The sequence below is a fragment of the Mauremys mutica genome, chromosome 7 (genome assembly GCF_020497125.1).
Source record: "Mauremys mutica isolate MM-2020 ecotype Southern chromosome 7, ASM2049712v1, whole genome shotgun sequence".
NCBI classification, from domain to species: domain Eukaryota; kingdom Metazoa; phylum Chordata; order Testudines; family Geoemydidae; genus Mauremys; species Mauremys mutica.
The window spans coordinates 29,632,653-29,656,068 of record NC_059078.1 but is presented as its reverse complement, the minus strand read 5'-3'; the positions used below and the strand labels follow the sequence as shown (position 1 = coordinate 29,656,068).

The 23,416-nt window shown below is 55.6% G+C and overlaps 1 protein-coding gene across 2 annotated transcripts; it reads left to right on the top strand.

Annotated features, from left to right (window-relative positions):
• Window positions 1-533: 533 nt before the first annotated feature.
• Window positions 534-23,406, top strand: RELA (RELA proto-oncogene, NF-kB subunit). 2 transcript variants are annotated; one of them, XM_045024795.1, is made up of 11 exons: window positions 534-1,144; window positions 15,774-15,818; window positions 16,965-17,116; window positions 17,734-17,882; window positions 18,522-18,613; window positions 18,855-18,992; window positions 19,312-19,416; window positions 19,876-20,088; window positions 20,238-20,318; window positions 20,752-20,826; window positions 21,030-23,406. In XM_045024795.1, exons 1-11 carry the CDS (start codon window positions 1,138-1,140, stop codon window positions 21,641-21,643), a joined length of 1,671 nt encoding a protein of 556 aa, XP_044880730.1. In that variant the 5' UTR covers window positions 534-1,137; the 3' UTR covers window positions 21,644-23,406. The 2 variants fall into 2 exon arrangements, with proteins under 2 accessions (XP_044880730.1, XP_044880731.1); XM_045024796.1 differs by having other exon boundaries at window positions 537-1,144; window positions 20,755-20,826; window positions 21,030-23,402.
• The last annotated feature ends 10 nt before the right edge of the window (window positions 23,407-23,416 follow it).

The window sequence follows — 23,416 nt, the reverse complement described above, 5'->3', positions numbered from 1 at the left end:
CTCCCCCCCCCCGCCAAAAAAAGAAACCCCTCCATGGCCCAGCTGTGCTGCCACAACTGGTTTTCTGCATATGGGCAATTGGTTGGGGCCCCACGCCACAGCGAGCCCTGCAAAGCTAAGTTGTTTAGGCTTCAACTTTAGCCCCAGGTGGCAGAGCCCAGGGCTTCAGCTCCGCACACCGGGGCTTTGGCTTTCTGCCCTGGGCTCCAGTGAGCCTAACGCTGACCCTGCCTGGTGGACCCCCTGAAAACTGCCCCCCAGGGGGCCCCAGACCCCTGGTTGAGAACTGCTGCTATATAATGGCCCATCCTCCTGCCCCCCCCGCCCCCCAGCCTAGAGTGCTGCACCCTAGTGCCTATATAGCGTCCCACACGCAAGTCCGTATGGTCCCATGTGGCCCTATGGCGCCTTGCCCTGGTCCCCGCCTCGCCCTCTCTGGTTTGGAATTCGCCCCTGCTCCAGCCTTCGCTTCCGCGCCTGCGTTGAATCCCCCGCTCATTTGCATGGTGGGCGGGGCTTTCCCAGCAGCGGGGCGGGTCACGTGCCGGGAGCATTTCCGCGTGCGGCGTAGCTTGCGAACGGATACAGCGGCGGCCCCTGGACCCGATCCCGCCGGAGGCCCCCGCCTGGACCACGCCCCCGGCCCCGCCCCTGCCTCGGACCCCCAGTTGGGGCTGCAGCCTCCCTTCCGCCTCGGAGCCCTTCGAGCGGCTGGACCCGCCCTAGCCGGGCTCCCGGGGGCACCCGCCTGCCCCCCTCTCCCGATTGGGGCTGGGACCCGCCGTCGGGGTCGGGACCCCCACCGGAGTCAGAATCCTCCCCATTGGGGCCCCCACCCCCAGGGGCCCCCATCCCCTTGGCGCCTACGTCCCCCCCGCTCGGGGTGGGACCAGCTGTCGTACTGAGACCCCCGTCCCCGCACACGCTCTTATTGTGGACTGGAGACCATCTCCTGAGCCCCCACGCAGGGGCCCGCCCTAGTCTGCGGAGCCCTCCCCCCCCCCCAGCCTAGTATCCCCTGGATTCTTCTGGTTCCCAAACTGGGAGCCCTCCTCCTTGACTCCCTCCAGCCAGGGAGCCCCTACCCCCGTACCTCCTTGATTCCCAGCCTGGGACCCAGCCTGACTTCTAGCAGAAATGGATGGTAAGTGCGTACCCCTAATCCAGCAATATGGACTTTTCCCCAAATCCAGAACCCCCATTTATCTCTGGGGTGTCTCTGCTCCCCTCACCCCCGTCTTTGGAGGAGTATGTTTTAAATGGGAGTCGCTGGGACAGGTGGGTGTGTGGAAGCAGTTGAGTTCATAGGGATGTGGGGGGGAAGCCCCCATTATTGGAGTGCTAGTTATGAATATGGGGTGCTTGGAGAGCAGCTGGGATTCCCCAGGAGCGTGGGTTTCCCCCGCTTTTTCCCATCCCCCACTGCCCATTATTTCCCCAGCTGCTGCATTTCTGGGTCCCTGCCTTGTTTTGACAAAGTTTTGTTGTGGTGATGTCTGGTGAGACCTGCTTCCGGGGCCTTAGTTGGCAGCGATTTCCCTGTTTGCTTTGGGGGTCAGGCAGGCACAGTGGATTTGGGGGCTGAAATGTGGGGTGGTGGGGGGGAGAGATGGGATTTGTGTCTCTTAAAAAAAGCCAACACATTGGGAAAAACACAGATAGTAGAATCCTTTGGCATGTGGGAAGGGCCGGGCGGGAGTTGACATTACACTGTACAGCAGGGAAACGGCAGCTCTGATGTGATGTACTGGGCCTGTAACCTATCGTATATTAACACCTAGTTCTTATATAGTGCGGCACTTTCCATATTATCCCCTAACCCAGAGCACTTCTGTCCCGCCAGCCAGGGCAGAAATACAGTGAGAGAGTAAATGAAACTCTGAAACCGGAAGTGTTTTGTTGTTATGTGTCTGAGACTTGAGGAACTCAGTCTGTTTAGCCTAACAAAGAGAAGGGCTGATTTGCTCGGTCTGTGAGCACTGCATGGGAAAGAGAAATTTGATAATGGGCTGTTCCGTTAACAAAGGTCTCACAGCTTGGAAGCTGAAGCTAGACAAATTCAGACTAGAAATAAAGTGTTTCTGGTTTAACAGCGAGGGGAATTAATACAGTGGGACGACTTCCCAAAGGCTACGGTGGATTCTCCATCACGGGCAACTTTTAAACTACATTGGATCTTTTTTTCTAAGAGATCTGCTCTAGTTCAGTCGGGAATTAATTCGGGGCTGGCCTATGGCCTATTATACCAGAGTTCAGACTAGATGATCACAGTGGTCGTTTCTGGCGTTACAATCAGCAAATCTTTGTATTGCGGTGAGGGGCGGCTCTGTGTATTTTGCCGCCCCGAGCATGGCAGGCAGGCTGCCTTTGGTGGTGCGCCTGCGGGAGGTCCCACCGGTCCTGCGGATTCGGTGTACCCACTGCCAAATTGCTGCCGAATCCGCGGGACCAGCGGACCTCCTGCAGGCAAGCCGCCGAAGGCAGCCTGCCTGCCGCCCTCGCAGGGACCGGCAAAGCGCCCCTCGCGGCTTGCCGCCCCAGGCACGCGCATGGAGCGCTGGTGCCTGGAGCCACCCATGATTGCAGTAGCATGTAGGAGCCCCAGTCATGGCCCAGGACCCCTTGTGCTGGGTGCTGTACAGACCCAGAACAGAAAGATGGTCCCTGCCCCCAACAAGCTGACAATTCCTACTGAATTAACCCTGTGAGTGGCTCAGGTGCTGGGTGTGTCCCCCAGATGTGTAGCTCACTCGAACTGTACCACCTACAGACTCCAGTCAAGATTCTCTTCTGCCTAGGTACTTTTCACGTAGACGTACTCGGTGTTGCTTTCCTTAGAAATTCCGGGGTGGCAGAGCGGGGAGGTTTGGGCAGCAGGGCCTGTAGGCTCTGGAGAAGGGTTTGCGGCTGAGCCAGCCACCCATTTTGGCTGAATGGCTCAACATGAAACAGCTGATTGTGTGGCTGTTTTGGGACAGTCATCGTTAGGTTTCAAAGTTAACGTGGCGATTGTGTGGGGGGAGGGCAAGAGCACGTTGGTGACAGTCTGTTTTTAAAGGGCTGTTTTTTCACAACCCAGGGAGCTAGAAAGGATGGATATATCTGTATAACAGACTCCGGTTTCCACACCCCCTTTGATTCAGGCTATCCCCGCCCCAGTCCTCTGCTCCTCCCTGGCCCTTGTAAGCTCAGAAGTGGGGAACTACAACAAGCCCTAGAGGTCACCAGTCCTCATGTCAGGGCTTCCGTTGAGGGGTTGGGAAGGAATCGCTCCCCGCCCCACACCGCCGCCTTAGGGAGGTGGGGCGCTGGGCTGATGGAGCCCACTGGTTTGATCCGGTACGGCTAAGCCTAACACTTCCAAGTGCCTTCAATAGCCAGACCCTGCCACCAAAACCAGGAGCCCAAATACCGCTGGGGCTAGCGTGCCTCAGCGGCAACTGGGACAAAACCTTAGGGTTAAACCGAATAACACCACCTTTTCCTGCTGCTACTAGTTAGTTATTAGGTGTATTGCGGTAGCACTTAGACTCTTTTCCCCCCTCCCCACCGCCCCAACTGAGGTCAAGGGATGGTGCTGCCTAGACCTCTGGCTGAGACCAGCGCCCCTAGTTGTGCTGGGCACAGCCCAGACCCACGGCAAGGGACGGGCCCTGCACAAAGAGCTTCCAAAGCTTGTCTAAGGTAAAAGGTTTTGCCAGACATGTTGGCAGAACCCACAACGCAGCCAGCGCAGCGGAGACGACCTTGCCTAGCGGAGACAGCGTGTTGAAAGACACAGGGTGAGAGGGGAAACTGAGGCATGGAGCGGGAAAGGGACTTGCCTAAAGTTGGTGGCAGGCCTGGGAATAGAACCCAGGTGTCCTGAGTCCCAGTCCAGTGCCCTAGCCACTCGCCCTGGTGCAGGGCAGGGATTTTCTCTGTGTGTGTGTCTGTGCAGCACCAGACATGGAGGGGGGCTGTGTGGCTCCTGGCATCACAAGGCGTTCCCAGTCTTGGCCAGGGCCTTTAGGCACTTCTGTAATACGAGTAATAATAATGGAACAGGTTATTCTGATCCTGTCCTCTGTTATACACACAGTCCTAGGCTCTGATTCAGCAGGGTGCTTGTGTGTAATTCTACCCAGCATGAGTATTAGTATTGCTGTGTATTTCATATGTGCTGGTAGCACCAGGAGCCCCAGTCCCATAGCAGAACTCCATTGCACTAGGCGCTGTACAAAGAGAACAAAGATACTCCCTGCCCCAGTGAGCTGGCTGGGAGTTACTGCAATGACTTACTTTGAACTCAGGCAAATTGCCAGGCTGGATCAGGCCTGAAGTCCTTCTAGCCCCATCGCTGACCATGAGTGTGAAACCAGCTGCTTCAGAGGCGCCCCCCGTGGGAGCAGCTGATAGGGAATAATCTGGCCCCCTTCAGTAATCTCCTCTCAACGTTGACCGGACAGAGAGCAGCTTCATCGCTCAGGCAGGAAGTTTGATGTCCTGTCCAAAGCTCTGTCTGACTTTCCAGCCTCTGCCCTTCCAATTCCATGTAGTCTTGTTCTCCAGAGAAATGGCCAGTCCCTTCTGGATTTCTGCTCAGCCCCCAGCCTCAGTCGCAGCCTTTGGCAATGAGTTCTGCAGGTGAAGGGTGCAGTGCGTGGAAATCCTTTTCTCTGATCAGTTCTGAATTTGATGCCTTCTGATCTCAGCCAGGACTCGATTCAGGGCATGCCTATGGCCTGTATGAGACAGGAGGTCAGCCTGTCTCAGGGGGCCCTTCCCACCTTAGAATCTATGACTGTCCTAGTGCTGCCAGAAAGCAAGAGATGCTCCCAATCTCTCCCCTTTCCCATCCTCAGCTCAGATCCAAGGTGAGCAGTCCCCACTGCGCTCAGCCTACTAGGAGCCCCCTGTGATTTTGGGCCCTGTAAGAGGTGGTGTGCCCAGTGCGGTGTGCGCCTGCACCCTTGGTTTATATGCTGGTATTGGAAGACCCTTCATCCCGCTCTTTGGGAGTCGTGGAATGGTTGCTTCTTGACTGCTGCTTTTAATCAATTCATCCCATCAGACGCCTCAACCCTTGGTCTAATGCACTTACGCAATATTATTTGTATTATGGTTGTAACTCGAGGTTCCAACTGAGATCACAGTCCCCCCATGTACACAGCTGACGGGGGGTGAGAGGGGCCATCCCGTTGTGCCAGGCACAGACACACAGTGAGATGGTCCCTGCCCTGGAGGAGCTCACAGTCTGAACAGACGATGGGGAGACAGAGGCACCAAGAGGAGAAAAGACTCGCCCAAGGTCATGCAGCAGCTCAGTCGCAGATCTGGGAATAGAACTCAGGAGTCCTGACTCTCAGGCCAGTGCCCCTATCCACTAGACCGCGCTGCCTCTTAATTCGTGTCAGTCAAGTGTCATAGTAGATTTCAAGGCCGGAAGGGACATTGTTGTGATCATCCAGTCTGACCTCCTGCATAACCCAGGCCAGAGAACCATTCCCGGCCATTCCTGCCTCCAGCCCAGATCTGGTGGTTGAGCTAGAACATTGGTTGTAGAGTGACCTGTGAGCTGGATCGAAAGACCCCAGGTAATAGACACTCCACCCAGTCCTGGAGTCAGCTGTTCTAATGGTTAATCCCCCTTCCTGTTAAACATTTGCAACTTATTTCTAGTCTGAATTTGTCAAGATTCAGCTCCAGGCCATTCTGTTCTGTCTTTGGTCTGCTGATTTAATGAGTCCTCTGCTCTCTGAAATCTCCTCCACATAGAGGTGCTTAAAGCCCAGGATTGAATCAGTTCTAATACTTTGCTTGGAGAAGCTAAACAGATGGTGCTTCCAAGTCCTTTGCTGTGGGGCAGCTTTCTAGACCCAGCCTGATCTATCTCTGTAGTTTCATACTGAGTGGAAAACATTCAATAATTTTATTTTTTAAAAAAAATCATTTTTTTAAATTTTAATTTTTGTTGTTTAAATTATGTTTGTTTTTTCAAAATAAACCTGGTTAAATGAAATCTGAGTTTAATACAAAATATGTAAAACCTATTCAATTATTATAATCTTTTAAAACGTTTAAATAAAAAGATGCTGAATCCATGAGATTCTATTAAAAAAAAAAACCCTTTGAGTTCAAGGCTGCCTTTCTGTATAAAGAAAGAATCAGGGGGAAACATCTCACTTCTGAGTTCAGGCTTTAGAAATATGGCACAATACGTCAGCCTAAGTCATTTAGGAGCCTGTCTCATTTTAAAGAGACTTAGGTGAAACTAGGAATTTAAATCCCAGTCTCTTTCACTTAGGCATGTTTGAAAATGTTCCCAGGCTGACCTGAAACAATCACTTTAATTCACTGACTACAGTTAATCCCTCTGTTTCTTTAATTTAGTTGTAAGTGTGAAATATGCTTTGATAAGAGAAGTTTATGGATCCAAAACATTTAAGGTTTTGTTTAATAAAAAATGCATTTTAGATACTGTTGTGTATTTAATTAAATTCCAGTTACCATCCTAATGCGGCTTGACACAAATAATGAGCTATATATCTTTTACCATTTTCTAACATGCTGAAGATGTTCAGTTCATAAGAATCTGAAAATATTAAGCTATATAATTGCTAAAATAAATGTATATTGTTATAGTGTATTCTCTTAGGCAGCAAAAAGATGTACCAAATCTGGTGTAAAGGCTCTGTTTGGTTATAACTCAACTTGTTTTAATGAGAGGGCACCTTTCTTTAGAAAATTACTGAAGTACAAATGGAAAAGTTTATGAAAATGGATGATTGAAATTGAGGCTTTCCACTTTATAATTTAAATCACCTTGATTTTAAATCAGTCCACTCTGGTTTCCTAGAGTTTAAGGACACAAGAGACCATCAGAACATCCAGTCTGACCCTCTGTATAACACGGATTCATTACCACCCAATTCTTGCTCGTATTGAGCCCAATGCTTTTGAGTCCTCAGGAGACTAAATTGTTGTGAGCCCCAGGCAGAAAACAGGGAAGACCAAGGAGCCCCCAGTGCCCAAGGGCCCTGTGCTGGCAGGGAATTGCTGAGGTGAGCCATGCCCAGCTGATCCCAGGAGGCGACCTGTGCCCCATGCTGTTGAGGGAGGTGAAAACCCCCAAGGTGCCTGCCAATCTGGCCTGGGGGAAAATCCTTCACAACCCCCAATCTGGTGATATGCTGAACGCTGAGCATCTGGGCAAGGTCCACCAGCCAGGCAGCTAGAGAGGGGATATGATACCACCTCAGAGCACTGGCCCATCCCATCCAGTGTCCCAGCTGGGCTGATCTCTGGTGCTTCAGTGGAAGTCAGAAAAAAATCCCCAACCCAGACATAAGAACAGCCATACTGGGTCAGACCAATGGTCCATCTAGCCCAGAATCCTGTCTTCCGACAATGGCCAATGCCAGGTGCTTCAAAGGAAATTAACAGAACAGGTTATCATCAAGTGATCCATCCCCTATTGCCCATTCCCAGCTTCTGGCAAACAGAGGCTAGGGACACCATTCCTGCCCATCCTGGCTAACAGCCATTGATGGACCTTATCCTCCATGAACTTATCTAGTTCTTTTTTGAACCCTGTTATAGTCTTGGCCTTCGCAGCATCCTCTGGCAAAGAGTTCCACAGGTTGACTGTGCATTGTGTGAAGAAATACTTCCTTTTGTGTGTTTTAAACCTGCTGCCTATTCATTTCATTTGATGACCCCTAGTTCTTGTGTTAAGAGAAGTAAACAACACTTCCTTATTTACTTTCTCCACACCAATCTAGAATATCCCTCCTTAGTTGCCTCTTTTCCAAGCTGAAAAGTCCGGGTCTTAACTAACTAAACACATCTAGTTAGCTGTGCACTGGGAGGAAAAATCCCTTTCTGACCCCAGAAAGTGACTAGCTAAAGCCATGAAGCATGAGATTTGATTACAGTCATCTCAGTGCAGACAATCTCTGTCTTTTTGCAATCATGGAAACGAAATCAGTTTAGAAGCCACTGAGGCACAGGGAGGGACGACTTACCCAATCCTCCAGTAGCCATGATCTATCCGCTAGCCACACTGCCAGGTCCATAGGTAATATTCACCTCCCTCTGTGTTGATCCACAGAGGATGGGAATTTCGCAGCCCCCAGCTGCCCAACCTAGCTACGTAGCTCAGACTGTAATGACGCTGCCCTAGTCTAAACTAAACAGGATTTGTCAGTATTGCTATACCAGTACAGTCAGGCCAGCAAACCTTCCTAGTGGAGACTCTCTGCTTATGCCGGCAACACACTCCTGATGCCAGTTCCCTGAGCAAAACAAGCCACTGACAGGAGGATTTTTTTATCATTATCATCATCAATGCTCTGAGTCCGTTTGCTGATATAACCGTGTTCAGGGGCAGCTCCAGGCACCAGCACGCCAAGTGCGTGCCTGGGGCAGCAAGCCACGGGGGGCGCTCTCCCAGTTGCCGCGAGGGTGGCAGGCACGTTGACTTCGGCGGCATGCCTGCGGAGGGTCCACTGGTCCCGCGGCTTCGGCAGACCTCCCACAGGCAAGCCGCTGAATCCACGGGACCGGGGACCTCCCGCAGGCAAGCTGCCGAGGGCAGCCTGCCTGCCATGCTTGGGGCGGCAAAATACCTAGAGCCCCCCCTGACCGTGTTTGCATTGGAGCTTTTGCTAGTATAAAATGTTGGTAACAAATCTCACCCGTAAGTGACATCGCTTTACCAGCAAACGTTTCGAGTGTCAATCTGGCCTCAGCCTTCTAGCTTGGGAAGTCCCCTGTTCAGTCCCTGGGCGCAGCCTGGATTGTGGCTGTCCTGCATGTGTGTATTTTACATACACCCTCCCCTGTAGGCACCTCTCGGGTGTATGCACAGGGAACAGAAAGTACCTACGTGGTGAGGGCTCTTCAGTTCGGCAGTCAGAGGTGTAATGTGATCCAGCAGCTGGAAATAGAAGCTCGCGGAATGCAGATTGGAAATATGGCAACATATTTTTACCAGTGAGGGGAATTCACCATTGGACCAACCGTGGGCTGTGGTGGATTCTCCATCAGTGGCAATGTTTAAATCAAGGTTGGATGGTTTTCTAGAAGATCTGCTCTGTCCTGGATGAATTAATTCCGGGCTGGCCTATGGCTTATGTTATATATAGGGCCCTACCAAATTCATGTTTCACTTTGGTCAATTTCATGGTCACAGGATTTAAAAAATCATTAATTTAATGATTTCAGCTATTTACAGCTGAAATTTCAGGGTGTTCAGGGATCCTGACCCAAAAAGGAGTGTGTGGGGTTTTTTTTTTTGCGACACTGCTACCCTTCTGCGCAGGTGCTGGTGGCGCTGCCTTCAGAACTGGGCAGCTGGAGAGCGGTGGCTGCCGGCCAGGAGCCCAGCTCTGAAGGCAGAACCGCCACCAGCAGTAGTGCAGAAGTAAGGGTGGCATGGTCTGGTATTGCCACTCTTATTTTTGCACTGCTGCCTGCAGAGCACTCTCTGGCTGCCCGGCTCTGAAGGCAGCAGTGCAGAAGTAAGGATGGCATGGTATGGTGTTGCCACTCTTGCTTGTATGCTGCTGCTGGTGGGGCGCTGCCTTCAGAACTGGGCACTTGGCCAACAGCTGCTGTTCTCCGGCTGCCCAGCTCTAATGGCAGCGCAGAAGTAAGGGTGGCAATTCCGCAATCCTCCTACCATAACCTTGGGACCCCCCTGCAACTTCCTTTTGGGTCAGGACTCCCAATGTGAGAAACTCTGGTCTCCCCTGTGAAATCTGTACAGTATAGGGTAAAAGAACACAAGACCGGATTTCATGGGGGGAGACTGCATTTCGCGGAGGGAGACCAGAATTCATGGTCTGGGATGTGTTTTTCATGGCTGTGAATTTGGTAGGCTCTAGCCCAGGGGTAGGCAACCTATGGCACGGGTGCCGAAGGCAGCACGCGAACTGATTTTCAGTGGCACTCACACTGCCCGGGTCCTGGCCACCGGTCTGGGGGGCTCTGCATTTTAATTTAATTTTAAATTAAGCTTATACATTTTAAAAACCTTATTTACTTTATGTACAACAATAGTTTAGTTTTATATCATAGACTAATAGAAAGAGACCTTCTAAAAAAGTTAAAATGTATTACTGGCATGCAAAACATTAAATTAGAGTGAATAAATGAAGACTCGGCACAGCACTTCTGAAAGGTTGCTGACCCCTGCTCTAGCTATACATGACATCAGACCAGATGATCTCAGTAGGCCCGTCTTGCCTTGCAGACGATGGACGCTCTCTCCATCTCCCCTGTACATGTGTGTTTGCTTGTCACCCACTTTGCAGACAAGCAGGACACAAAGCCGGTTCCTGCCGGCATCCCAACGTTGATGGCTTTTGCAGAGAGATGTGGGGTGGGGGTACTGGCCCCAGGGGTCAGTGGGGAGGCATAGCTGGGTTGTCTCTGGAAGGTGGTGGGAAGAAAACTTTGCTGCTAGGCCCCACTCCCCTCCCAGAGCTGCAGCTAGAACCCAGGAGACTGACACAGCACCAAATGTTCCCTGAAACTTGAATGGACCTGTATGTGGAGACAGCTCAGTGGATAAAGCACAGGACTCCTGGGTTCTTTTTGTTACCTAGGGCAGGTCCCTCCCCCTCTCTGTACTTCAGTTTCCCCTCCCACCCTTTCTCTGAGTGGGTTAGTGGATTGCCAGAGGAGGGACTGTCTCTCACTGCGTGCCTGTGCAATGGCCCTGAGCTCAGCAGGGTCTGTGCAGCGCCCGCCATAACGGGGCCGGCACTGCTGTAATGCCTGTAATTCATAGAGATGGGAAGTCCCCATCTAGTTCTGTTTGTCCACCCCCCACATTAGCACCCAGGGCAGGATTGTCCCCCCAGGGCTCCAGTTCCCTGTCCTCCCTGTGCTGGGCTCCTGCCGCTCCCCTGGCTGGGGGACTGTTGGCCCAGCCTCTGGCCACAAGATTCCTGCACAAAACACATGACATCAGGGGAAAAGAATTGTGTTCCCTCTGCCCCTCCCCCTCATTCCAGCAGCTGCAGTATGCTGGGAGGGGGCATAGATCCTAGGGGACCAGGGCTCCCCATCCCCAGAGCTGGCAGGTCTGGGATCAGTGGGTATGTATGGGGCAGTGGTTAGAATATTGCCCCCCACCCCTCATTATTTCCACTTTAAAAACTTAGTGCTGAAACAGGCAGAAAACTCCCTTCAGGTGCCCCTCACTTCTGACCCGCAGCCCCCTGCTAGCCCAGCCCTGGGCACTCCTTCCCCCAGCCCTGCTGGAGCCCCTCACTCCTGCCTCGCAGCCCTCTGCCAGGCCAGCCCTGGCTCCCCAAACAGCCCTGCTGGAGCCCCTCGCTCCTGCCCCCTGCTAGGCCAGCCCTGGGTTACGCCTCCCCTCCCCCACCACCTGTGGGTTTTGGGTTGATATGAAATACAGTTTCTGTTGTTCTTCCACTTCCTAAATTGCTGCCTCCCTTGGTCTCTGCACAGGCCCCATAAGTCACCTCCCACTAGCAGTGCTGCTGGGACAATGGTACCTGGTTAATGAGTGAGCTGGGCCCCTTGGGAACCAGGGTGCAGCTCCCAGCTCTGCAAACAGAAACTAAGGGCACCAACTGCTGCTCTGAGCCGAGCTGGGAGCCCTGGGCTGAGCAGAATCAGGCTGCAGCCCTGGAGGCTTCAGTGGGTGCTGGGGGACGCTCTCCCCGCACAGTCAGTGCTGGCCCTGGTGCCTTGCCTGGCATGGGCGCCAACTTATATGGGCTCCTGGGGCTTTAGCCCCAGGAATATTCACAGTCAGGGGCTCTGCTCCAGCAATATTTGGAGCGAGGTTTCTCCCCTGCTCTGGGCTGCCGGCAGCTGCCGCGAGCCCAGAGCCTTTTAAATCCCAGCTGCGGCCGGGAATCAGAGGGCTCTGGGCTGCCCACTGCGGCGGGGAGCCCAGAGCCCTTTAAATCCCAGCCGCGGCCGGGAGTCAGAGGGCTCTGGGCTGCCTGCTGCGGCGAGGAGCCCAGAGCCCTTTAAATCCCAGCCGCGGCCGGGAATCAGAGGGCTCTGGGCTCCCCGCGGCTGCCGGCAGCCCAGAGCCCTCTGACTCCCGGCCGCAGCTGGGATTTAAAAGGCTCTGGGCTCCCCGCGGTTGCAGGCAGCCCAGAGCCCTCTGAGTCCCGGCTGCGTCTGGGATTTAAAGGGCTCAGGGCTCCCCCCGGCTGCCAGCAGCCCAGAGCCCTTTGAATCCCAGCCCCTGGCCGCTGATTGCCCCCTCCCCAGACCCCTGCCCCAACTGCCCCCCAGGACTCCCACCCCCTATCTAAGCACCACTGGTCCTTGTCCCCCGATTACCCCCTCCCGAGACCCCTGCCCCTAACTGCCCCTTGGGACCTCAGCCCCTATCTAAGCCTCCCTTCTCCTTGTCCCCAACTGCCCCCTCCTGAGACCCCACCCAACTTCCCCCCAGGACCCTCCTACCTGTCCCCTGATAAACCTCCTGGACTCCCATGCCTATCCAATTGCTGCCTGTCCCCTGACTGCCCCTCTGAACCTCTGCCCCATCCAGCCCCCCCTGCTCCTTGTCCCTTGACTGCCCCCCGGAACCCCCTACCTCTTCTCCAACCCCCAAACCGCTTACTGTGCCACTCAGACCAGCGTGTCTGGCTCCGTGCAGCTCCAGACAGTTGCTGCCATGCTCCCCCATGGAGCCCACAGCCCTCTCCCACCTCCAGCACCTGCCTTCCAGATTTGAACACCTCAAAATTCAGGAGTGCTCAAGCTCGGTTTGGGCAGCTTTTACTTCATTTCTTCCAAATCAGTTTCCCCTGCAAGGTGCCAACTGAAGGTGTTGGAGAACAGAGAGATCGGGTGGCCTCCTAATGCCTGGAAAAGAGACAAAGGCCGGAGGAGGGAGTGTCAGTGCCTGTGCAGACTTCCGGGAAGTGCACGGTGTGGAAGGGGATGCTGTGATGCTTTGGAACAACTCCTTCAAAGCCAGTCAGGACTCTGGGGGAGCCTCCTCTCTTGGAGCATACTGTCTCCAGGGCAAGAAGCTTACACCTTCCTGGGTCTGACCTCGGAGCATTCAGCATGCCCTTCCACATCATGCACTTTCCACAGCGAGTCTGCCCAGGCTGGTCCTGGGGCAACCAGAGGTCCCTGCACCCCAACTCCGCAGTCAGATGTGACTCTCAGCCAGACAGTAAAACAGAAGGTTTATTAGATGATGGGAACACAGTTTAAACAAAGCTTGTTGGTACAGAAAACAGAACCCCTCTGTCAGGTCCATCTTGAGGGGTGGGGAGCCCAGAACCAAGTTCTGGGTCTCTTCCCATTTCCCCAGCCAGCTCCAAACTGACACTCCCTCCTCTGGCCTCTATGTCTCTTCCGGACAGGGAGGCCACCTGATCTCTTTGTCCCCAACACCTTCAGTTGGCATCTTGCAGGGGAAACTGAGGCACCCACACAGTATTCAGAGAAAATATTAAGAACATTCCCACTTCATCACAACAGGTGCAACAAAATATAATACTGTATATTGAAGTAGGCAAGTGCTGCTTCTGACTTTCCACTTTTAATTGACCCTTGTAATCTTGTGGCACTGACGCGTTGTAGCTTCATTTTATATCGGCTTACAGGGCGGGAGCGGGGGGGCACCACCATTTTGGGCACCACCAAAAATTATACAAACCTGCCGCCTATGCTGCCTGGTGCTCGGGGGCACAGTGCTGCAGATGCGGCCAAGGCTGGGATGTCTTCACCCAGCAGAGGAGTGGGGAACTGGAGGGCAGCGTCGGCTGCTTGTACATATCAGGGCAGCGCTGGTCTAGTCCCACTTCTGGTTCTCAGCAGCTCAGCCATCCCAGGAATTCCCTGTTGGAGCCTTTGCTCCATGGAGGTGCTCTGTGGAGACCGGGGGCTCAGGGCTCTGCCTGAGAGGTGATTGGGGCACCCAAAACCGTGGCTCCTCTCCCAGAGCCAGGAATGAGACCCAGGAGTCCTAACTCCCAGTCCACGGCTCTAACCACTAGTCACTATTCCCCTCCTATAGCTGGGACTAGAACCCAGGGGTCCTAGTACTCAATGCTGACCTGCCTGCATCTCTGCTGGGTCGGCACTCCGGACTTACATTGGTATAACTACATTGCTCAGGGATGTAGGAAATCCACCCCCCGGAGCAACGCAGTTACACCGACCTAACTCCCAGGGCAGACAGTGCTGAGTCAACAGGAGAGCTTCTCCCACCGATCGCTCCTGCCTCTTGGGGATGTTGAGTATCTATGCTGGGAGACGCTGCAGTGCTGGAAGCATGGACGAGCCCCATGTGACGATGCCCCACTCCCTCCCCACTTGGAAGGATTTGGGTGTGTTGCTGGGCAGGGTCCTTCACAAACCAGGCCCTGATCACCCCATGCCTGAAATCTACACAGATCACCTGACTGGGGCAACGTGCACCAGGGAGAAGGCGGGGGATTGTCTTCCCAAAGGAAGCAGCCAGGTGCCTGGGGGTGTTCAATGGGAAAACCCTGTGCTGTATAATTTATAAACAACCCCCCATGACCCGCCACAGAAGTGGCTTCATCTCAGTGCCAGGCAAGGGATCCCTTGGGTGTGTTTTTGAAAGATGTGTGCTTGGGAGGGGAAGCTCTCTGTAACAGGGTTTGTCTGGTGCTTGCTGTTACCCAGAGTTGGAGGCCTCTCTGGTCCTGTAGGAATGACATGTCTAGTGTGCGGACCATTCTATAGCTGCTGTAGAAACCATGCATCATTTCATCCTCTAACAAAATGCAGCCACTTCTAGGGTGGAGCATGGCAGTGTACAACAGCCACACAACAACACTGCACATGGGTGTCTGGGGCGAGTAAGAACAGCTGGAACTGCTGGAGCATCTAGGGAGAGCAATGGAATTGCCTGAGCTGGACATTCCCCAGGACACGGGGGTTGAGAGATCAGGATCAGCAGTGTCCCCTAGTGCTGCACTGGGGCATCTGTGCCAGGCCTGACTGCGAGGAGAGAGAGAGTGTTCCCTTCAGCACTCAGGATTTCTCTTGAAGGTGTACCAGCTGCATCCTGACCTGGCAGTGCCTGCAGTCTGGGTGCCCTGTGACACCTGGGAGTGGTGCCAGGCTAGCACAGGCCCCATGTGAGTTACGGGAAAGAACAGCAGGGTGTGGGAGCTGGGGCTTTCCTGTCTCTGGGACAGGATCTGAGATCAGGAGCTGTTAACTCCCCGTCACGAGCCCCCTGCGCTGCCTGCCCAAACCCTCATGCTGCCTGGACATCAAGGAGTGAAATAGCCTCGAGTGCAGGTGCACATCACTTGGCATGCGAACCCGCCGTGTCCAGGCCACCTCCCACCCTAGCAGATTCTGTTCTTCCTCCCTGAATAACCCCCTTCTGTTTTAACCCCATTCACCATTATCTTTTATTTCTAATTCCAAATGACTATGCAGCTGCTAGCCAACCCTGTGCCTACCCCAGAGGCAGTTGCATTTCACCCCCACTCTTTCCCCTGGGGCAGCATGAGCCCCCTCGCTGGTGGGCAAGTCAGGATTCTGGGCAGCAGGGGGGCAAGATGGAGGACTGGCCTCATAGAAGAATGTAATAGGCATGGGGAGTGAGAGTGGAGAGGTGTAATGCCAGGTATGGACACTAGGTGGAGCTGATTGATTACAAGAAATCTGTTTTCCCAGTTGGGACCATACAAGGGCCCTATCTGCCTGCTGTACCTCTGGAACTCCCTGCTGCAGGAGGTTGCTAAAACCCTGGCTCTATCATGCCAGTAACCACTCCCATTCTTGCCTTTCAGACCTGCTGCCACTTGTCCTCCTCCATCAGGACTGGAGCCTCCAGGGTGAGTCATGATTCAACTTGCATATTTAAACTGAATGTAATTAACAAAATTATGATTGTTAATAATGTATTTCACTAGCAGCTGCTTTCCAAGGCTGTTGGAGCTTTTGAAGCACTAGTCCCTTGAATAACCATCCCAAGCACTAGAGATTATCCTCGTAGAACCCAGGAGTCCTGGCTCCCAGCACCTCCTGCTCTAACCCACTTGATCCCACTCTCATCCCAGAGCCAGGAACAGAATGTAGGAGGCTGCTGCGCTGCAGGGAGTGGGGCAGGGGCTCAGTAGGGAGCACTCTCTCCTCAGAGTAAGTGCTACCCCAGTACCGCAGCATGTGTTTAGAGTGTGCCGTGGTGCTAGAAATGCCATGAATTGCGTGAGACATAAGTGTGACACTGCATCTCAGCACCAGGTGAGGGATCTGTATATAAACAGCCCCCTTACCCCTCCCCAGAGGCAGCTGCATCTCAGCACTCTGGGATCCTGGTGCCAGGGGTTCCCCGGCCTGGCGGGGTGGGAGTTGGGATGACTCATCGTGGACTCTGGATTAGTCACATTGTGAGGTGGATTCCTGCAGCGGAAGCTACAGTCAGTGGTTGTGCCCTGTGTGATAAGGTTTAAGACTGGCTCTGGCTGGAGATCTCCTGGGGACTCCATCTCCTCCCTGCAGGGCTGCAGTCCTAATGCCAGCAAAGTGTGATGTGAGGGGCTGTATGTTCCACTGTTGCATTAAAGCTCCAGTCAGGGGAAATCCCCAAGATGGAGTAGCTGCCCCAGACTTGACAGGGCTGTGCTGAGATGTGGGGGCTGTTTATACAGGGATCCCTTGCCCTATGCTGAGCTGCAGCCACCTTTTGGGAGGGGGGGGGGGCATAGGGGCTGTTCAAAAGGACTCCTGGGTTCTATCCAGTTCTGAAAGAAGAGTGTGATCTAGTGGATAGGGCAGGAGGGGCTAGGAGTCAGGACTCCTGGGTTTTATTCCCTAGTTCGGCCACTGACCTAATCCATGTGCCTCAGTTTCCTTCCATGCTCCATGGGATTTATGTCCCTCATGCTAAAGCCATTGGTGATTGCAGAGGTGTGGGCATGGGTGGGTGATGCCGAGGGTTGGTCTGTCCGTCGCTCACGTCTGTCTCTCTGTGCCCCCAGACCCCACCCCCAGCAGCACCCCCTACGTGGAGATCATCGAACAGCCGAAGCAGCGTGGCATGCGCTTCCGCTACAAGTGTGAGGGGCGCTCGGCTGGCAGCATCCCCGGGGAGCGCAGCACCGACACCACCAAGACCCACCCCACCATCAAGGTCAGCCCCTGCCTCACCCCAGTGCACCTCTCCCCCACACAGCCCTCCCCGCACTCACCGACAAGGTCTTTGCACCTCCAGTGCCCCCTCCCCTGCCCCCTGTGCGCTCCCAATCCCTCACCTCTGGGTGGGTGGCCTGGACCCCCTAATGAAATCTTGGGGAATTGAGCACTGCCTAGTGGATAGAGCAGAGAGCTGGGAGCCAGGATTCCTGGGTTCAATCCCTAGCTCTGGGAAGGGAGTGGAGTCTCATGGGACAGAATAGGCGAGGTGAGGGTGAGCTGGGAGCTAGGTTCTCTTTCTGGCTCTCTTGATTTGCTGCATGGCCCCAGGGTATGCTGCTTCCCCACTCTGTGACTCAGTTTCCCCCCGCGAGAATGGAGGAGGGGCTCTGAGTATTAACACTCCCGTGCTCCCACATGGAGTGGGACCCCAACAACGCCTGATGCCAAAGGGGCCAGACCCCTGCAGCTGCTGCCCCCTGGAGGCTCATGGATGCAGTGAGTCTGGAAGGTCTCAGCCTGATTTCCAGTGGGGAATGGGGGGGAGGGGCTCCTTTCTAGCCCTGCTGAGGATCCCTGGAGCCCCTAACCTCTGCCCCCATCTCCTACCCCCAGATCAATAATTACACAGGCCCCGGGAAGGTTCGTATCTCTCTGGTGACCAAGGATGCCCCCCACCGACCCCACCCCCACGAGCTGGTGGGCAAAGACTGCAAGGACGGCTACTATGAGGCTGAGCTATCACCTGAGCGCAACATCCACAGGTGAGCCCGGACGCCTGGGTTCAGTCCCCACCTTTGGTAGGGACATGGGGTCAGCTGCAGTAGAGTTGGGAGGCTGGAGTCAGGACTCCTGGGTGCTGTCCCTGGAATTGGAGGAAGGGTGGGTGTCGAGTGGGTTAAAGCCTTGGGGTGGGGGGAGGCATCAGGACTCCTGGGTTCTATTTCAGGCCTAGTCTATACTGGGGGGATCGACCTAAGATACGCAACTTCAGCTACGAGAATAGCGTAACCGAAGTCAATGTATCTTAGGTCGACTTACCTCGCGTCCTCATGGCGTGGGGTCAACTGCCGCCGCTCCCCTGTCGACTCCGCTTCTGGTGTGGAGTACAGGAGTCAACGGCAGAGTGATCGGGGATCAATTTATTGCGTCTACACTACGAGCCCTGATAGATTGATCAGTACCTGCTGATCCGGCGGGTAGTGTAGACGTACCCTCGGCTTTGCTGCCGATTTGCTTTGTGGGAAACTGCGGCACTGCGAGGGGAGGGGACTTGCCCAGGATCTCGCAGCAAGTCGGGCAGAGCTGGGGACGGAACCCAGGGGTCCAGCATCCCACCCTCCCCAGGGCTGGGCTGGCACCATGCAGGGAGGGGCTGTGGGTAACCCCTGCCTGCATCTCAGCTTCCAGAACCTGGGCATCCAGTGTGTGAAGAAACGGGAGCTGGATGAGGCTGTGGCACAGCGCATCCGCACCAACAACAACCCCTTCAATGGTGAGTGAGGGACTGCCGGGGGGGTGGGGCAGAACCAACCACAGCCCCTTCGATGGGAGTGGGGACAAACAGGAGCCCTTCGATGGGGAGGGGTCAGAGCCAGTAACAGCCATTCAGTCAATGTGGGAGGGGAAGAAATTGCCCAGGCAGGGTTGGAGCTAAGGGTCCCAGGAGAGGGAAGGTGGGGACGGGGATCTCAGCCACCCTGTGTGTCTCATTCCCCCCACTCTCGCCCCTGCAGTGCCTTTGGACAACCAGAAGGGGGACTATGACCTGAACGCCGTGCGGCTCTGCTTCCAGGTGTGGGTGCAGGACCCTGTGGGCACGGGGCACCTCGTCCCGCTGCCCCTCGTGGTGTCACAGCCGATCTACGACAACCGTGAGCCCTGGAGGGAGGGGGCCGGGCCCAGCTGGGAAGGACAGAGGGATTGGAAGTGGGGGCCTGGCCCAGCTCTAGGGGTGGGGAGAGGGTACCTAGAGGAGGGTCCTTGGCCCAAAGATTGGAGGAGATGGTGGGGGTCCTTGGAGCGGCAGTGAGGGGTGGTACAGGAGAACAGAGGGGCTGAGGGTTGCTGTGGGGAGGGGATTCCTAGCACATGGATATGGGGGGTCCCAGTGAGAGCTCCAGGGGAATAGACCCACCTGTACCCCCACGTTGGTTTGTTCTGGGGTCCCTGACTCCCCTTTTCCCTCTCCAGGAGCCCCCAACACGGCTGAGCTGAAGATCTGCCGGGTCAATCGCAATTCGGGGAGCTGCCTGGGGGGGGACGAGATCTTCCTGCTCTGTGACAAGGTGCAGAAGGGTGAGTGCTTGGGAGGAGCCCTGAGGCTGCAGGGGGCTCCCTGGGATTGTGGGTGCAGGCCTGGGGCTCCTAGCATGTGTGTGTGGGGAGGGTGAATGGGCGTGCTGGGCATCCCCAGAGGGGGTGAGTACAGGGGTCCTCTTCTTCCATCAGGACATCGTTGGCTTTATGCCCAAAAGCTGGATCTCCAGCCTGGCTCCCACCACAGGGATGGTGACTCCAACCCCCACCCCATACACTCCCACCCCCCAAGCAGCTGGTTCCATTGCTCTCTGATGAGGATGCCAGAGGTTAGAGTGGGGCAGCCTGGGGTCAGGACTCCTGGGGTCTATCCACAGCTCTGAGAGGGCAGTAAGGTCTAGTGGTTGGGGGGCTGGGAGCCCAGACTCTCGGGTTCTATCTCCAGCTCTCCCATTGGTGCCTGGAGCTCCCTCACCCACCCCCCTTTGCTTCCCCCAGAGGACATTGAGGTCCGGTTCTTCAAGGACTCATGGGAGGCCAAGGGCTCCTTCTCGCAGGCAGACGTGCACCGGCAGGTCGCCATCGTGTTCAAAACCCCCCCATACCAGGACCAGGCACTCAGGGAGCCGGTGACGGTGCAGATGCAGCTCCGGCGCCCATCTGACAAGGAGGTCAGCGAGGCCATGGAGTTCCGCTACCTGCCGGATGAAGGTACCGGGGGGCCTTTCCTTTAGGGGGCGGCAGCTCCACTCTGGCCCAAGGGCAGGGGGACTGGCTGGCTCCAGGGGTGGGGAATGGGACTTCACCCCGAGGCAGGGGGGAATCAGTCCCCAGGGCTAAAGGGTCATGCTCTCCCCTAGGTGACTTCCACCGCATCGAGGAGAAGCGCAAGCGAACGAGGGACACCTTCAGGAACTTTGCGCAGAAAGCGCCTTTCTCGGGTGAGGCTGGGGATGGGCGATGGTTCTTAACAGGGGTGGGGGGCAGAGTATCTGGGGGGCTGGGGAGGAGATTGTGGGGGGTCTCCGCTGAAGGGGTGGTCTCTTAGCTTGGAGAGGAGTTGGGGGGCTGGGAAGGAGGGGCTTTTTGGGGGAGGGCAGCTCAGGAGGGTGGGTGGCTCTTGAGGGGCAGAGGGGTGTGAGCCTTATAGTTGGGCTTCAGGCACCTAAGCCAAGGGGGGTTGAGAGAGAAGAGACTGAACCTGGTTGCCTCTAGTACGGGGCTGAGGGGGGTGGGGGGATGACATGTCTGTGGTGTTGGGAGGTGGAGCCCATTAGCCTCCTACACGAAAGGGCATCTGAGGGTGCCTAGCTGCGGTGGGGGGTCCTCTGCTGTGCCATCCCCCACTGTCACTGACCCTGTCTCTCCTCCCAGCAGTGGTGGTTCCGGAGTCCCGCTCCCCGCGTCGGATCGCTGTCCCTGTCCGCACAGCCGTGCCCAAACCCAGTGGTAAGGGGGCTCCAGCCACATTGCGCCAGGGTGGGGAATGGGCTTTTCCCCTCTAGGGGGCACCAGCTCCAATCCAGCCGCAGCGTGGGGGGAACGGCACAATCCCCCATAATGCTTCTCTGTACCATGCTGCCCTGGAGGGGAGGCACTGGGGTCCCTGCTCATGGGGTTCGCCTCCCAGCACTAACCTCTCCCTTCTCTAGGTCTCACCGGAATGGCGAGCACCATGGGGCAGCTGCCGCCCCTGCAGAAGCCACAGGTCGCGGCCCAGCACCCCTCCTTACCCTTCACTGGGCCCAGCCGAGCTCCTCCTCCTCCCGCCCCCCAGTTGGGGTTGAGTACAGTCAACCTGGAGGAGTTCTCCAGCCTGGGCATCTCAAGCCGGGCCCAGCCCCCACCTCCTGCTCCCGAGGCCGAGCCCAACTATGACCCCTTCTTCAACCTGCCGTTTGAGGGCGGAGGCGACCCAGCCGCCATGGAGCTGGGGGCCTTGCTGGAGGACAGCACCTACACCAGCCTGGAGAACATCAACACTACTGAGTTCCGGCAGCTGCTGAGCCAGGGGTCGTCCACCGAGGGTGCTGACGGGCACAGCATGCTCCTGACCTATCCCGAGTCCATCACCCGCCTGATGAGCAGCCAGCGTGGTGTGGTGGGCATGACAGGGGAGGAGCCACAGGGCAACGGTGGGGGTGGGGGGGGCAGCAGTGCCAACAGCTTCATCAATGGGGTCATGGGCAACCTCCCGGAAGAGAGCCTCACCTCCATGGGGGATCTGGACTTCAGCGCCTTGCTCAGCCAGTTCACCTCCTCCTAGTGGAGACATTGAGAAAGATGGACTGACGGTGACACCGCCCACACGGCTCTGCGCAAGGGACTCAGGGGTGGGTAACTGCTCATCCACCGAGAGCCCCCCAGGGGGATCGGACTCTGCCCTGGACTCAGTCAGCCCAGGTCCCCCATCTGGCCTGCCTGGGCCTTGTATTACTGGCTTCATTTGGTTATAGATCTCACTGTCCGCCCACCCCATGACTCCCCAGAGCCCTGCTGTGTATCCCCTCATTCCATCCCCTGCACTACAGGGTGTTTCCCACCTGTCAGGCTGAGGGGGTAGTGCCAGGGGTTAGTTCCTCCCCCGTTGCAGGGAGGTAGGGGGAGGAGCAAAGAAGAGCCCCACCCTCTTTTCACAGCGGGGAAGAGCAGACAATGGACTGATTTATTGTCAGGACGGGTAGGGGACGGGCTTGACCCATTATTCACAGGAGGGAGGGAGAGGGGAGTGAAGCTGCCCTGAGCTTCTGGGTTCCTTCTGCTCTGTCCTCCCTTACCTGAAAACTGTTGGCTAGAGCGCGGGAGCTCTGCCTTAGCTCCTGCAGCAGCTCTGATTGGCTGCCTATCCCCTTTCCCAGCCTCCTGGGGATGGGCAGCCAATCAGAAAGGGTTCCCTCAAGGCCAGGCTGGGGTTCTGGCATCCAGACCAGACTGGCTCTGTGTTGTGGGTGTATTTGGGGGGGGGAGGGGGGATTCTCCTTCCCACCCTCAGGAGGTGCCTTAGAAGCAGCATTAACTCCCCACATCCCTTTGCAGCTGGAGCGTGTGAACAGGACCCCTCCCACCCAGCAGAGGGCCTGTGGTGAGCTGTGGGAGACCCAGCACCCTGTTGCTTGGGCAGGGGGGACTCCTCCCCCTGTTGCACATTGTCTTTGGGAGCTCTACAAGCTGTGTAAGGGGGATGAGGATTGTTGCTGTGCCCTGTTTCGGGGCATTCTCCAATTCTTGTATTATAATGTGCCTTGCCATGTGGTAGGAAGGGGTGGCACTGCCCCTCCCCGCCTAGTGCCCCTGGATCTCCCCATCCCTGCTCCATGGCTCAGAGGACTCAGATGGGCCTGCAGAGGGGGTGGGGACGGTGCTCAGAACAGCCAGGAGTAGGTGCCCTGTTGCACAAAGCACTCTCCCAGGTCTGTAAAACGAAGCTGGCCCTGCTAAGAGAGGCTATGAACCTATCAGAGTCTCTGGGCCACTCCTCCAGCTGATCCCGGCCTGCAGCGGGAAGGCCCAGAGAGCACCTGGGCCCATCCGGCCTCCTGGCCCCTCTCTGCATTCACCATTGCAGGGTTTGTATAGCATTCCTGACCCTATATTTTGGCTTCCACTGTCATTTGTCTTACTATTGGCTAAATGTAGAGGGACAGTTTTAACAGTGAGTGATGCGTATTATTAATGTATTTGCTATCTCTGGGGCACAGGGATTGCTTCTGTGCCCAGTTTTTCCGCTGACTTACGTTCCTAATAAACCTGAGTCAAAGCACAGTCCCCGGCTTCTTATTGGCAAATAGGGATGGTGCCACCTACAAGTCCATGGTGGGCCTTGACCTCCTCGGTTAGGCAGCCCCTGCCAGCATTCAGCTGTTTCCCATTCCCTCAGCATCGCTTCCACAGCTGCAACACAATAGAATCCAGCTGGTACTACTGTAGTTCCAGCACCCCCAAAGGGGCCGCCTGGGAGTGTCATGGGTATATGAGTGTAGCCAGTTGACGTAGTGGGGAGAGTGGACCAGGTCAGAATTGTTATCTTGACTGTGAATTG